A 15465-nucleotide genomic window follows, 5' to 3' on the forward strand; every position below is an offset into this window, starting at 1 on the left:
CGACGGCCATTGGGGGTACTGCAGCCAACAGTGAAGCCGGCACGGGAGAACGGGGAGAACGCACATGCAGCGTCATGTGACGTCACATCCGCAGCCCAGCGCGGGATATTCCGGCCCGGAATTGCAGCACATTTTGCAGCACACAGCCTGTTCAAGGCAACGGAGAGATACACTAGAGGAAACATTCTTTTGGGTTTGAAACACTTCATCTGACATTATTACTAGAAAACTTAAAATGTATACGAATTTTTTTCATAAATCCTGCCTCAATCCTGCCTCATGCTCCTTTAAAGCTAGGGTCTACGATCTTGAGTTTTTTTTTAAAAAAGACACCTACTCCCCACACAAACTCCCTCCCCCCTGTGCTCTGCCTCACATGAAGCTCCCGCCTCCGACACCCCCCCTCTGGTACGGGAGCCAGCAGGACCCAAAACAAGCGGCGCCGGATTGAAATCACTATAAAAGTCCATTGGAAAACAAATACAACACGGAGCCGTGTTTGTTGGTGTTTGTTCGTGTCTGCGTGAGAAAAACAAGAAAAGAGCCGTCATGTTGTCTCTTTGGGGGTCTGTTGACGTGGTGGTTGTAGTCTAGGCCAGCCAGCATGGTTCTGGCGGCATAAACAGGTGGGGTGAAGCTGAAGTGCTTGCTTCAATATGTCCTTGGTGTTGCCGTACTTTGGGAGGTGGGGAGGACTGTCCAATCACTGACATTCAAGCAGATTGACCAACAGGCGCCGTTCGGGCCGAATGGTGCCTATTGGTCGACTTCTTTGCAGGATTACAGCAGATAAAAGAAATATTTTCTTTTGGTTCTTTTTGCTAATCATATTTGATAGGTAACACTATTGGGCCGTAACAACCTTATAAATGATTGTGATAAAAATGTACAATATGTAAAATCGTAGACCCTAGCTTTAACTCTTTTACACTCTCTCTCCATAACGAGCCTTCCTGGTCATGTTTAAGGCTGAACGGGAGGTCAAAGTTGACACGTCACGGGTACTCAGAACCAGCGACGGAGGTAATTTCAGAACCAAGCTGCTACATCAGGAGGCGCCACATTGGAGAAAAGCTCGCAGAGATGTTGATTCTTGTTGCTACGCCGATTGAATGTAGGGAGCCGGTGGCGTCTTTCCCAGCGCCGATATGGTCGTACCGCCGGTCGCAGCCACCGTTCCCACATCAGTCTGCAGCCGCTCAACGCCCCTGGGCTGCCGTAAATATGCTCAGTATAACAAATGAACACCTCCAACTCCCGCCCCCCCTCCTGCCTCCACCTCCCTGCAGAATAGACCTCCTTTCCTGGCAGTCCATTTTTTATTCCTGACTTTTCTGGGTCGTCTCTGCAGCTCTGCAGCTCACCAGAGACCTCCATCTTCCTCTCCTTCTCCCCGTTTTTCTCCTCTGCTACTATAAGTGATAGCGTGGACGCATCTTTCTGCCTCATTTTCACGGCCTCGTGCATCATTAGCCACATCCACGGCGGTCCTGCGGGTCCAAAGCTTTCCGACACATTATTCGATTTTTAAATTCACAGCTATGGCCTTATTTTGGTTGGTAAATCCGCTCTGTGCGCTTTTCTTTCATCTCTGACAGCAGGAACAGACTGGAATTATGACGGAGAAATTAACGGAGCTCATGAGACATGGATATACCGTGGAGAGAAAATAAAGGGAGGGAAGGAAAACGAAGGAAAAAGAAGGAAGAGAAGCTGAAAGAGAAGTTAATTGTGAGAAAGACACCTAATGAGGCACCCTGGTTTTTAAATTTCCACTTCCATCTTCCCCACTTCTGTTATTTCACTACTTCCAACCATTTCCCTGTGAATGTGAAGGAAATGAAATATGACCTGACAACTGGAATAATTGATGTGTATTTTCTTTTTCTTGTGACCAAAATGTGCATCGATAAGAAAGCCGACATTTCTTACTGTGAGAGGGAGAAAGAAAAAAGCCACACATCATTTTCTCATATATTAAGTTTACATCTCAGATTTACGACTTAACCTGCTCAGACTCGCCAGCTTGGTAAAATAAAGTATGTGCAAGTTTTTTTCTTATTTCAAGTCATTTTCCTGATAAAATATGTGGTCAGCTGAAAGTGGTGAGTCATTAGTTTCTTGATAAAATGAAAAGCCGGACTTTTCCACTTGGATAGTTTTAACTGTACAGTACAGATGTCAAGCTCCGTGAATCAGAAGCAGCATTACAATAGTTATGGTTTAACAATAGTTTAACCTTCTGGCCCTTGTTTTTTTTTTTTTTAAAAAGCTTTTCAAAGTAAAAGTACTTAAGAATAAAAACTCATTCTCATTCTCAGAAATCCCTGTATAGCGCCGCCCTGGTGGCGTAATGCTGCAGAATTCGTAATATAAACTCAGCCCAAAAAGTAAGGATATCAGTGTTTGCTAGATTATTTATTTGTTGTAATAAAGCTTTTTGGAAATCAATCTTATACCGCTGAAAAGCCTTTTTATGTCCCTTTTATATGGCGCCACATTTGTAAGGAAACACGTTTGTGGGGGGAGCAGCAGAGCTGAGGATGTGGTTTGGACCCATAAAAAAATGTACCAAATCTTGCTATGGACTCGTGTTTTGAGCTTCTGGTACCCGCAGGAAAACCGTTTCCGTTCCACCCTCAGAGGATGGAGACCTGCCAGTCCTGCAGTCCTGACCTCAACCCCACTGAACACTTGTGGGACCATCTTGGGCGTGCTTTTCCCGCCATAGTGACCAACACAACCACTTTCAATGAGTTGTGACAAATGCTTGTTGAACAATGGGATCCGTCCCACAGCAGTGACCGGGCTGGTGACCAGCACGAGGACGAGGATCCAGGCTGTTGTTTCTGTGTTTGGTTCTAACACACGCTGGTGATGTTCCATATCACCCACCCGAGGAAGGCGTTGAGTTGAGGTGTGGTTATCAGCAAGTGTGTGTGTAGCGATAAGTCCGTGAACTTCGCTCAGAGCTGCTGTCAGCCAGTGTCCTTGATGTTATCAGGCGGCTCGGTACAGTTCTGAAAACAGGGGTCCACAGGTGTTCGTGGGAGAGGGGAGGGCTAGTGTTAGTGGGGGCAGAGTCACTTTGTTTACATTCCACCAGGAAGATTGTGACCAGAGCGATCGGCCAAAACCGCCCTGTCAAGGCCAGATTATAGAATCAACAATTATTTCCAACGGTATAAGATTCATTACCAAGAAGCATAATTACAACAAAGAAATAATCTACCAAACATTAATTTCCTTACTTTTTGTGCTAGGGTTATTTTATCTTTATATGTTCTTGAAATGTTCTACTTCAGTCTCCATTCAGCCATGTAATCAACCTCCTTAATAACTAACATTAATGTGGTGATATTAGAAGACCGTTATTCGGCCTTATTATTTACTTCAGTAAATACTTTTATTCCACCAACGATCTCGTTATGAAGCACTACTTTAGACCAGCATTTCTGGAGTTTACAGAAGCAGCAGACCCAATGTAAACCAGATGTGTTTTGATGAGTTGGGACACTTGTCTCCATGTAAAACCGACACCAGCGCACATTTGAAAAGCACATGTGAAAAATCGCGACCAGAAGTGGAACGTGTGAAAGTACGGTCTAAAAAATGCAAAACAAAACCTTTTTTCACTTAATCAGCAAATTTCTGCAGACTTCCCAGCTGTCCCGGGCGTTGCATGTTTTCCTTGATGTTTTCTTAACCCTCGTATTGTCTTTGGGTCAAAATGACCTCATTCTCCTGTCCTTCTTTCCTCCTGCTCTCTCCTTCATTCCTTCCTTCCTTCTTTCATCCCTTCCTTCCTTCTTTTCTCCCTTCCTTCCTTCTTTCCTCCTTCTTTCCTTCCTCCCTTCTTTCCTTCCTTTCTTCTTTTCTCCCTTCCTTCCTTCTTTCCTCCCTTCGTTCCTTCCTTCCTTCCTTCTTTTCTCCCTTCTTTCCTTCCTTCCTTCCTTCCTTCCTTCTTTCCTCCCTTCTTTCCTCCCTTCCTTCTTTTCTTTCTTCCTTCCTTCCTTCTTTCCTCCCTTCTTTCCTCCCTTCCTTCCTTCTTTTCTTTCTTCCTTCCTTCCTTCTTTTCTCCCTTCTTTCCTTCCTTCCTTCCTTCTTTCCTCCCTTCTTTCTTCCCTTCCTTCCTTCTTTTCTTTCTTCCTTCCTTCCTTCTTTCCTCCCTTCTTCCCTTCCTCCTTCCTTGACCCGAAGACAGCACAAGGGTTAAGAAGACAAATTGAGAAGCTCTTTGGACAAATCTCTGACCATTTAACGTTGGCGTGTTTTACATTTACGCTGTTACGCAATTGTTTGTCTCAGCGGCCCGTCTGGCGTCTGAAATGTGACATCTGAGCTGCGACATCACACATTTACAGACTGTGTCTCAGATCATCGGCAGGAGATACGGCGACTTTTAATTTACGTCTCCGTCCTTTTACAACAGACAAATCAATGAACGCTGTCTTTAACTTGCACCGACTCCCAGTAATTAATCCTTGATAGGGTAATTAATGAAACACTTGAAGTTTAAGAGTTTCAACCCGAGTTACAAAGCAGTTTTTCTTTCTTTCAGGATTTAAACATTAAATACAGCAGCCGACATCTAAATCACCAGATTGGACCGTCTTCTCTGCTTTGGTCGGGGCATCTTCTTATTTATTTCCACCTGAAATTGGGTTCATTTTTCTCCCAGAACCTGAAGTGGTCATGAGGGAGTTGGTAAAGCTTTCTGCTACGCGTCTAAAACACTGAAGGTGTTGATCTCTGGGCCGAGTGTGAAAACGCTGTCTCTGGTCATTCAGGACGTTCCGGTGTCAGCTGACCTTTATTTTGTTCATGAAAAGTTGCTGAAGGTCGACCGGACCAACTGAAGCGATCCCAGATCATAATACCACCACCGCAGGTGTGGGTATGATGGGTACACTGATGGACCGGATTCTAACCCTTAACTCTTAATAAATGTAGACCAGGGGTCGGCATTACCCAAAATGCTGAAAGAGCCATATTGGACCAAAAACACAAAAAACAAAGAATGAAAAGTCTTGTACAAGCCTTAGAATGAAGGCAACACATGCTGCATGTTTCTATATTAGTTATAACTGGGGGGAGATTTTTTTTTTCATTATGCACTTCGAGAAAAAAGTCAAAATGTTGAAAGAAATTCGAAATGTTGAGAAAAAAGTCGAAATGTCGAGAAAAAAGTCAAAATGTAGAGAAAAAAATCTAAATGTCGAGATTAAAAAAAGAAAAAGGAAGAAAAAAAGGGAAAAAAGGAAAAAAAAGAAGAAAAAAAAGAAAAAAGGAAAAAAGGAAAAAAAAATTTAAAAAGTGAAAAAAAAGGAAAAAAAGAGGAAAAAAAGGAAGAAAAAAAAGGAAAAAAAGGTCAAACATTGTTGAAAAAGCTCCAGGAGCCACTAGGGTGGCGCTAAAGAGCCGCATGAAAGATCCGGGTTGCTGATCCCTGATGTAAACTCATCCGTCCTTACGACCTCTTTACATCCCTTCAGACTCTTGTTTTCAAGAAAAGTGAAGCCTTTTTCATCGTGATTATTACGTCAAAATACTCTTATTGTCTTTATTAACTCTTACAGTGAATCCTGGCGTTGATTTTCTTTAATTAGACGTCGCCAAAAGATGAAATGATATCTGACTCCCCATTATCTTCTATAGGTTATAGGTTAATAGGTTATAATAATGCATTAAATAGTTACTAACTCACCGTTAGCAACTATTTGTTGCAACCTGATCTCACAAAAATCCGTGAAATGCCCACGACCTCTCACCACTATTTTCAGTGGCACCAACACGGAAATGGTATAATTCCGTGTGAGCACCACGGATATTGTACCATGCAAAGTCAATGGGATCCGTTGTCGTGATATATACACGGATTATTACATTATTATTATGCATATATTATTCTTTATTATAGTGGCGAAATTATGAGTTTTTGACGCGCAAGTTAGTTACTGTCAGTTTGTAAAAGCATGTTTTTAACACTGTTTTAACAGCTAAAACAATGAATTTAAATATCGCCTGTCTCCACTTCCTGGTTCAAAACCAATTAAAAATGATATTTTGTGGCTGGACGACCCTCTGGTTAAGGTCTGGTTAGGTTAACCACTTATGATTGGTTAGAAGAAGGAAACGCTTGTGGTTTTTGCTAAAAATAATAATTTCACATCACTTACGCCACCTCCGTCGTCATGGCGACAGCAAACAACATGGTTAAATACTCGAATTTACGTTAAATACTAGAAAACACGGTTAAATACTCGCCGTCAAAATACTGTTAAAAATCATCAAAACACTATTAAAACACTGTTAAAACAGCGTTAAAAACATGCTTTTACAAACTGACAGTAACAAACAGTAACTTGCGCGTCAAAAACTCTTAACTTAGCCACTATAATAAAGAATAACATAATAATAATAATGTAATAATCCGTGTATATATCACGACACAACGGATCCAATTGACTTCGCATAGGTACAATATCCGTGGTGCTCACACGGAATTATACCATTTCCGTGTTGGTGCCACGGAAAATAGTGGTGAGAAGTCGTGGGCATTTCACGGATTTTTGTGAGATCAGGTTGATTTGTTGCATGAGTTGCCGCTGCATGCGTGTTTAAGGAGCGAGAAGCTACTGTACTCACTACATAGGTTTTGTTAGTTAGTTGTTGCCATTTGAAACATGTCAATCACGGTGGTGATTGACATGTTTGCAATGGGAGGTTCTTACCTATTTGCTTAGTTAAATCCAGGTGGCGGCTTTTTTTTGGGCCAGGCAGCGTATAACTGCTGGATACTTGCAATCAGATCACCCGAGGACGGATGTTAACGTCAGGTTTGAACAGGGCAGGGGGGGCAATGGAGAGAAATAGAGAGAAAAGAAAGAGTTGGAGCAATTAAAAGGCAATTTGAGAAGGAAAGACAGTGTTAACCTTCTGATGGGCTTTTTAAACTTCAGATGGAAAATGGCTCAGAGAGCGAAAAGCCTGACGGAAAGACAGTGGGACAGAAAAGAGAGAGAGAATTAACCTGCAATCAGGCCTCTATTTATCTGCACTCAGCCACAATCAGCAGCCGTATTAACATTTAATTAGTCTGCGAGCTACAAACCGCCGCCGCCGGCTCCGCTCTGATTACCTCAGACGCTCCCGTCGTATCGGCGTGTGCTCTGCAAACGCACAGATCTTCACGGGAGGATGATTCTACAACATCAGACATAATCAGGGTTGAAAAAAGCAGTTGTTCTTTACCAGGTCTGAGATTTAGAGACGTGACAGCTGAGATGAACGAACAGACGCGACATTTGTCACCTCGTCTTTACTAAAAATGCAGAAGGAGCAATTAAAAAACCTAAATACGCCTCATAATTAACGTCTTCAGCAGCAGGAAACCGGGTCTTCTTCACAACGCTGCTCCGTGTCACTGAGGTTTGCAGATATTTGCTCGTTTAAGGCGTTTACACTGCAAAAACTCAAAATCTTAACAAGAATATTTGTCTTATTTCTAGTTAATATGTCTAATTTTTTGTAAAAAAATATCATTAAACTTAAAACAAGAGTCATTACCAGAAAAATAACTTGTTATTTGATAATTTTCACCTCTTTCAACTAAATTTTCACTTGAAATAAGTAGAAAAATCTGCCAGTGGAACAAGATTTATCTTCTCATTACAAGCAAAAAAATCTTGTTCCACTGGCAGATTTTTCTACTTATTTTAAGTGAAAATCTACTTGAAACAGGTGAAAATTGTTGTTTTTTCCAGTGATGAGTCTTGTTTTAAGTGTAATGAGATTTGTTTGACTAAAAATGATACATTTTAACTAGAAATAAGACAAATATTCTTGTCAAGATTTTGAGTTTTTGCAGTGTAAACGCCTTAAACGCCTTAAACAAGCAAATATCTGCAAACCTCAGTGACATGGAGCAGCGTTGTGAAGAAGACCCGGTTTCCTGCTGCTATTTGACAATTTTCACCTGTTTCAAGTAAATTTTCACTTGAAATAAGTAGAAAAAAATCTGCCAGTGGAACAAGATTTCTTTCCTTGTAATGAGAAGATAAATCTTGTTCCACTGGCAGATTTTTTTCTACTTATTTCAAGTGAAAATTTACTTGAAACAAGTGAAAATTGTCAAATAACAAGTTTTTTTTTTCTGGTAATGACTCTTGTTTTAAGTGTAATGAGATTTTTTGACTAAAAATGAGACATTTTAACTAGAAATAAGACAAATATTCCTGGTAAGATTGTGAGTTTTTGCAGTGTAAGGCTCCATCACAGTCAGGTTGAGTTTACTCTGTTTTCTGACCCGGTTTCAGGTCACGTTTTCCTTCAGAGTCATTTCTTAACCCTTGTACTGTCTTTGGGTCAAAATGACCCAATTCTTCTATCCTTCTTTCCTCCTGCCATGTTCTCTCCTTCCTTCTTCCTTTCCTCTTTTCCTCCTTTTTAACCCTCCTTTACTCCTTTTTCTTCCTACCTCAATTTCGTCCTTCTTTGCTTTTCCTTCTTTCTTTCCTTTTCTCAATTCCTTCCTCCCTCCCTTCCATCTTTACTTCCTTCTTTCCTTCCTTCCATATTTTCTCCCTTCCTTACTCCCTTTGCTACTTCCTTTCATCTTTTCTCCCTTCCTTACTCCCTTTCCTACTTCCTTCCTTTCTCCCTTCCTTCCATCTTTTCTCTTTTCCTTACTCCCTTTCCTACTTCCTTCCTTCTTTCCTTCCTTTCTCCCTTCCTTCCATCTTTTCTCTTTTCCTTACTCCCTTTCCTACTTCCTTCCTTCTGTCCTTTTCTCCTTTCTTCCTCCTTCCTCCCTTCCATCTTTTCCCCCTTCCTTACTCCCTTTCTTACTTCTTTCTTCTTTCCTTCCTTTCTCCCTTCCTTCCATCTTTTCTCACTTCTTTCCTTCCTTCCATGTTTTCTCCCTTCCTTACTCCCTTTCCTTCATCCTTCCTTCTTTCCTTATTTTCTCCTTTCTTCCTTACTTCCTCCTTTCCTTCCTTCCATCTTTTGTTTCTTCCTCCTTCCTTGACCCTAAGACAGCACAAGGGTTTAATAATTCAACTTGAAGGAGACCAGGTAAACCCACATCATGAACCCTCCACCACCGTGCTTGACTGCAGCTGAATCTGCCTCCCTCCCTTCTCCCTCCTCCAGGCCACAAAAACCTCCTTGTTCAGCCTTTTCCTGTAATTGTGCTGTTATCTATTCTGAGGAACCGTAACCGGGGGCTTGTAGAGGAGCAGTGTGAGTATAATCTCTGCACAGAAGCCACAGCAGCGGCGGCTGCCGTGGAACTGGACGGAGCCTTTTTTACGAGCTGCACAAAGAGCAGCAGGTGCAGGTTTTTGCAAGCGTTCAAATTAAATCACGCCTGGCCGAGGAGTGCCGACAATCTCCATCGTTTGAGCTGTTTTAACCAGCAGTTTGGTAATAAAGACTGGTTTTTACGTGATGGGCAGCACGGTGTGAGCGGCCGATAACCTTCACGCCTCTCTGACACGTCTGCTGAAAGTTAAAGCTCCTTTCTCTTCCCTTCTGCTGGCTCTTGTTAAGGGTGTCGGTCCATCTTCACCATGTGTTCAGAAAAGCGTGCACTTTCACACGTGTAACCTCCTCTAACAGTGACGTCGGAGCAAACCGGCTCGCCAAAGGAAAGACAGACGTTACTACCAGTACTCCAGTTGTAAAAGAAAATCAGGGGGGATGGTGGATTTTATCATATGGGGACAGATAATTTGTGCTGATTACAAATAATATAATATATTACAAATAATAGCAGTGACCAAAACACCTGCAGAAATACTGCAGGAATGACATAGCAGCAGTTAAATGCAGCCTTCTGTAAGCTTTAAATATCCACTGGGCTTACATCAAATACATCAAAACACAACAATAAAAAACACTTTTCTGAACTTATCAATATGACTCTGTCCTTCACAGGATAAGTAAAATGGATCACTGCAAAAACTCACAATCTTAACAAGAATATTTGTCTTATTTCTAGTTAAAATGTCTCATTTTAGTAAAAAAATCTCATTACACTTAAAACAAGACTCATCACTGGAAAAAACAACAATTTTCACCTGTTTCAAGTAGATTTTCACTTAGAATCAGATGATCAGATCAAATGAAAAATCTGCCAATGGAAGATAAATCTTGTCCCACTGGCAAATTTTTCTACTTATTTCAAGTGAAAATTTACTTGAAACAGGTGAAAATTGTCAAATAAGTTATTTTCCTGGTGTTATTTTTCTGGTGATGACTCTAAATGTTGAAATAGCAGTAAAACCACATTCATTGATGAAATGACATAAGGGATGGAAAGGGGGGATGGCAGTTTTACAGGGGGGATGATTTTGACCGTTTTTATTTCAGGGGGGGATGCCATCCCCCCTCATCCCCCCTCAACTCCAGTACTGGTTTCTACCACTGCAGGTGGGAAAGGAGCTGAATGATGAGCTGGGATCAGTTTCATTATCACCTCTGGCTGCCGTTTGTCACGTGTCGGGGACCTATCCGCCATGACATCATGACCACAGAGCAGTGATACACGGTGACCCTCGGCGGACTCTTCAGGTGCTCATAACCAGTAGTGGAGTTGAGGGGGGATGGCAACCCCCTGAAATAAAAACGGTCAAAATCATCCCCCCTTTCCATCCCTTATGTCATTTCATCAATGAATGTGGTTTTACTGATATTTCAACATTTAGAGTCATCACCAGAAAAATAACACCAGAAAAATAACTTATTTGACCATTTTCACCTGTTTCAAGTAAATTTTCACTTGAAATAAGTAGAAAAATCTGCCAGTGGGACAAGATTTATCTTCTTATTACAAGCAAAAAAATCTTGTTCCACTGGCAGATTTTTCTACTTATTTCAAGTGAAAATTTACTTGAAACAGGTGGAAATTGTTGTTTTTTCCAGTGATGAGTCTTGTTTTAAGTGTAATGAGATATTTTTTACTAAAATGAGACATTTTAACTAGAAATAAGACAAATATTCTTGTTAAGATTTAGAGTTTTTGCAGTGATCCATGTTACTTATCCTGTGAAGGACAGAGTCATATTGATAAGTTCAGAAAAGTGTTTTTTATTGTTGTGTTTTGATGTATTTGATGTAAGCCCAGTGGATATTTAAAGCTTACAGAAGGCTGCATTTAACTGCTGCTATGTCATTCCTGCAGTATTTCTGCAGGTGTTTTGGTCAGTGCTATTATTTGTAATATATTATATTATTTGTAATCAGCACAAATTATCTGTCCCCATATGATAAAATCCACCATCCCCCCTGATTTCTTTTTACAACTCGAGTACTGGTCACAACGTTATGGATGATCGTGCAGAAGTTAGTAGCCCCTCTTTAATGGAAAACCACGGTTTTAGTATCAGACAAACAGGAACATGCAAACGTTGCCATTATTTATTTAACATAAGAGAAGCCGTAAAGAGAAACAGATCAGGGGGGCAGTGCTAACCCCCCCCGGTGGGATGTCAGAGCCACATCCTGCTAATCATCAGCACCAGCCGTGAAAAAACCTCCATCTTCTGATCTCCAGCATTGATTGTTGTGTTAACACACAATGCCAAGTGAGAAAGATATAAGCAAGGTCTTAGAGAAGCAGTGGAGAGGTCGATTCCACGCCCTGAAACCAAACAGGGACTGAAAAGAGAAGCTGTTTTACTGCATTTGTGGTGTTTTAATCCAAGCATCTCAGATGAAACTGTAAAAATAAATGAGCTAAATTAGTCCTTTAATGAATTGTTATCCGTTTTTGTGTTTGAACGTTGTGCTTTAGTGCACAATCGCAGTTAAAACCTGCAAAAACACATTCTTCCTGAGAGAAAAGCAGAAAAAAAAGCCCTTTTCCTCTTCCTGTATAATAAAGATGATCTACGGTTGCAGTTTTCCAGACAGGATTAGCGCGACAGCGAAAAACGGGAGTAATGTTATGTGGCAACAATACAAGTCCAGATAAAAAAAAAATGCATTACATCATCCGTTGCATCAGATTTGAGGAAAATGCTTGATAATCTCAGCCGGAGATAAAACATCCAGGTATTTACAGCCTCTCCTGCTCACATGCACAAGTTTCACCCAAACACTTTCCCATTTTTAGACATCGGAGTTCAGGTATAAATATTCATAACTATCTGAAAAGCATAATGTTTATGAAGTATGATGAGACTGGAAGCATCTATTAACAGTAAATACTGGTATTCCTGAGAGTTTAACCACTTGCTGGTTTATTCCAATGTTATAATATTAACCGTCTTTCTCTGTTTCAGGTGCATTTGCCACTTTATGCACATATAAACAGACAAACACACACACATATGCAAACACATAGAGATGTATTTAATTCTCTAAAGTGCTAACAGAGCTTTGCACTAGCAGATAATGTTGGCGCTGCCTCTTATTGGTACATAAATGTTGTTTAATCTCTTCAACAAATTAACTAAAATTGCCAGAATTAAGGTCCAGCACAGTCTCAGTCCAACGTAATGTGTTTTTCCTTCTTTTTTAATGTCTAAATACCATTTAAGAAGTGAGACCATGACATGCTCGTCCTTCTCTCCTGATAAAAGAAATTTCTCTCCAGAAGAGAGTTCAACAAACGCCCTTCGGATAATCGCCTCGCCGCTGGACGCTGCCAGTTCAGCTCTCACGTGAGAAATGGGATATTTCTGGCATTGACAAAGTCGGCCAAGACGAACAAAACAATCGCACATGCTGAAATGAAGCTGCCGCTTGAAAAGCACAGGCAGCAGCTTTGACTCGTAACTCTCCCGCACTATGAACGGATCCGTCGGTCACGGGTTGTGCTTTTTTCTCTTGTGTTCTCTCACTTACCCCCATCGTCCTCGTCGAAAGAGTTCATGCAGGGGAAGTAGATGGCGAGCGCCTCGAAGGAGGCCGACAGGCTGATGCGGCTCTGCGACCTCTCCATGTAGAGGCCCGGCGTCGGGCCCGGGTCGGCCGGCTTGGCCAGGCGCGGCTGGGCATTCTTCACGCGGAGTACGGCTCGCGGCGTCTTGGACGGCTTTGGGCTGCCCCCCACGGCAGATCCCCCTCACCCCGGGAAAAGAAAAGGTCGAGCTTGACCGGCCAACGCGGTCGCACCGATGGGGAATCGGTGCAGGAAACTCGTAGAGCGAGTTCACATGAAACAAGGGATTCGTCTAGACGTCAGAAGGAAGGGACGATGCTCCACCGAAACATCCTAGGAACAAGAACGAGGACCAGGACTTTTCTTTTTCTGGAGCTGGAACTTCGATCTTCGACTACCTTCCCGCCATCGTTCGTCTAGATCTCGGCTTCTGGGTTCATGCAAATCCTCCGTATCTCCTCCGAACTGAAGCCGGTCTTGCTCTGTGTTGTTGGACGGCACCGGTCGGAACTCTCTACTCCAACATCTTCATCCTCTGCTGTTGCATCCACAAGCCTCGTGGGCTTTAAATCCCGCCTGACGGAGGAGATGCTGCACCGGCATGAACCTACGCCAACCTCCTCAATGAATCAAAGCTTTCCGTCCTCGGCGTTGGTCATAGTTGGTGCCAATCGTGCCATCATTCGATCGTCCGTCCGTCCTGGAGAATCCTGGAGCTCTCACCTCCGTCTCCCAGCCCAGGTCAGCTGGGGTAACATCAGTTTCAGCAACAGTTGCACCCCGGGGATTAATCTGTTGCTTCTGCTTTTGCTCAGAACTGGCTCCCAGCTGATACGTTGTGCCGTTTCCTGCGTACGGCTGTGAATCTGCCCCCCCTCTCGCCTCCGCCGGTCCTGCTCCGGTCGCTGCTCCGTTGCCGTGCCGATGCTCCTCTGGCTGCTCCGGAGAGACGGGGAGAGGATGGAGTGAGAGAGAGGAGGATGGTGGCGGAGGAGGAGAGGCTGCTGAACAGCTTGTGTTTCTGAGCGGACTCGTTCACTGGCGGGCGGCAACGGACACAGACCGGGGGCAAAAAAGGGAGGGAGGGAGGACGGAGGAGAGGGGACGGGAGGAGGGGGAGCAGACTGTTGCTGGAAGCTGATCCAATCACAACTGGGATGGGGGAATATGGGCGGGGCTTGGAGGACAGTCAAAGCGATGAAAAGAGTTAAGTTTTATTGTCTCTCCCTCCTCTCTTTTTCCCTTGTGCCTGTTTTTACACCAGACCAGAGAGGATGTTGGGATGTGAGTTTTAACTAAATTGACTCCTTCACTTCAGCTTAAATACAAAATAATAGCAGTGGCAAGGAAAGTCCATGAATCCTGCACTGAATTACCGTAAAATTTGATCTGACCTTAATCTAAGTTACAATAATTGACACATACGCTTTGCTTGTAATGATTTAATTCACAGTGGTGGAGGAAAAAGTAAGTGAACCCTTGACGTTAAAAGATAATCAAATCGTATCTGGCAGCAATCTCCTTCATATGACTGGTTTAAGTTTTATTGTCTCTCCCTCCTCTCTTTTTCTCTGTGTCTGTTTTTATACCAGACCAGAGAGGATGTTGGGATGTGAGTTTTCTTAAACTGAATTGATGATATTCACGTTCACTTCAGCTTAAATAGAAAAATAAAAACAGTGACAAGGAAATCCTGCACTGATTTACTGTGAAATGTGATCCGACCTTAATCTAAGTGACAATAATTGACACATACACTTTGTTTGTAATGATTTAATTCACAGTGATCAAGGAAAAAGTAAGTGAACCCTTGAGGTTAAAAGATAATCAAACCTTATCTGGCAGCAATCTCCTTCATATGACTGGTTTAGTACGCTGGCCGAGACCGGCCATTGCTGAAAATTAAAGAAACGCTGCAAATAAAAAGAAACGCAGCTGCAAATAAAAAAAAACGAGGCAAATAAAAAAGCCACAACGGAAGTGAATTACCGGGGACTATTTTTGCTGATGCACCGGTGTTTTTTAGGTGAGAGGAGAAGAAGAAGACGAAGAGGACGTAAGTGAAAAGGAAGAAATAAGAAGAGCGAGGAATAAGAAGAACAAGGAACGAGAAAATAAGTGAAAAGGTTAGTGTTCAACATCGCTACGTGTAATTTTTAATGTGAAACACCGGTAATTCACTTCCGTTGTGGATTTTTTATTTGCGTCGTTTTTTTATTTTATTTGCAGCAGGGTTTATTTTATTTGCAGCATTTCTTTTATTTGCAGCGCCGTTTCTTTTTGTCTGCAGTGTTTATTTTATTTGCTAAGCGTTTATTTTATTTGCAGCGGGGTTTATTTATATTTGCAGCGTTTCTTTTATTTGCAGCAGCGTTTGTTTTTGTTTTCAGCGTTTATTTTATTTGCAGCGGCGTTTGTTTCTGTTTGCAGTGTTACTTTTATTTTCAGCAATGGCGGGTCTCGGCCACCGTAGTTTAGGTTTACAGGTTGTCCCTCTGTAATGGGGGGTTGTTTTACCAGGTACCCCTGTTTCCATGACACTGTCGGGGCCCCTACGGGGCGGTAAACTCCCC

The 15465-nt window shown here is 42.3% G+C and overlaps 1 protein-coding gene across 1 annotated transcript in view; it reads right to left on the reverse strand.

Annotated features, from left to right (window-relative positions):
* Positions 1 to 13061, reverse strand: part of rims4 (regulating synaptic membrane exocytosis 4) — a 93561-nt gene extending 80500 nt beyond the window's left edge. Inside the window, exon 1 of the mRNA XM_061728368.1 lies at positions 12856 to 13061. Within this exon, the coding sequence (XP_061584352.1) occupies positions 12856 to 12952 (97 nt within the window). The 5' untranslated portion in view covers positions 12953 to 13061. The remainder of the gene's footprint in view (positions 1 to 12855) is intronic.
* Between the last annotated feature and the right edge of the window lie 2404 nt (positions 13062 to 15465).

Source organism: Cololabis saira, chromosome 8 (genome assembly GCF_033807715.1).
Source record: "Cololabis saira isolate AMF1-May2022 chromosome 8, fColSai1.1, whole genome shotgun sequence".
NCBI lineage: Eukaryota > Metazoa > Chordata > Actinopteri > Beloniformes > Belonidae > Cololabis > Cololabis saira.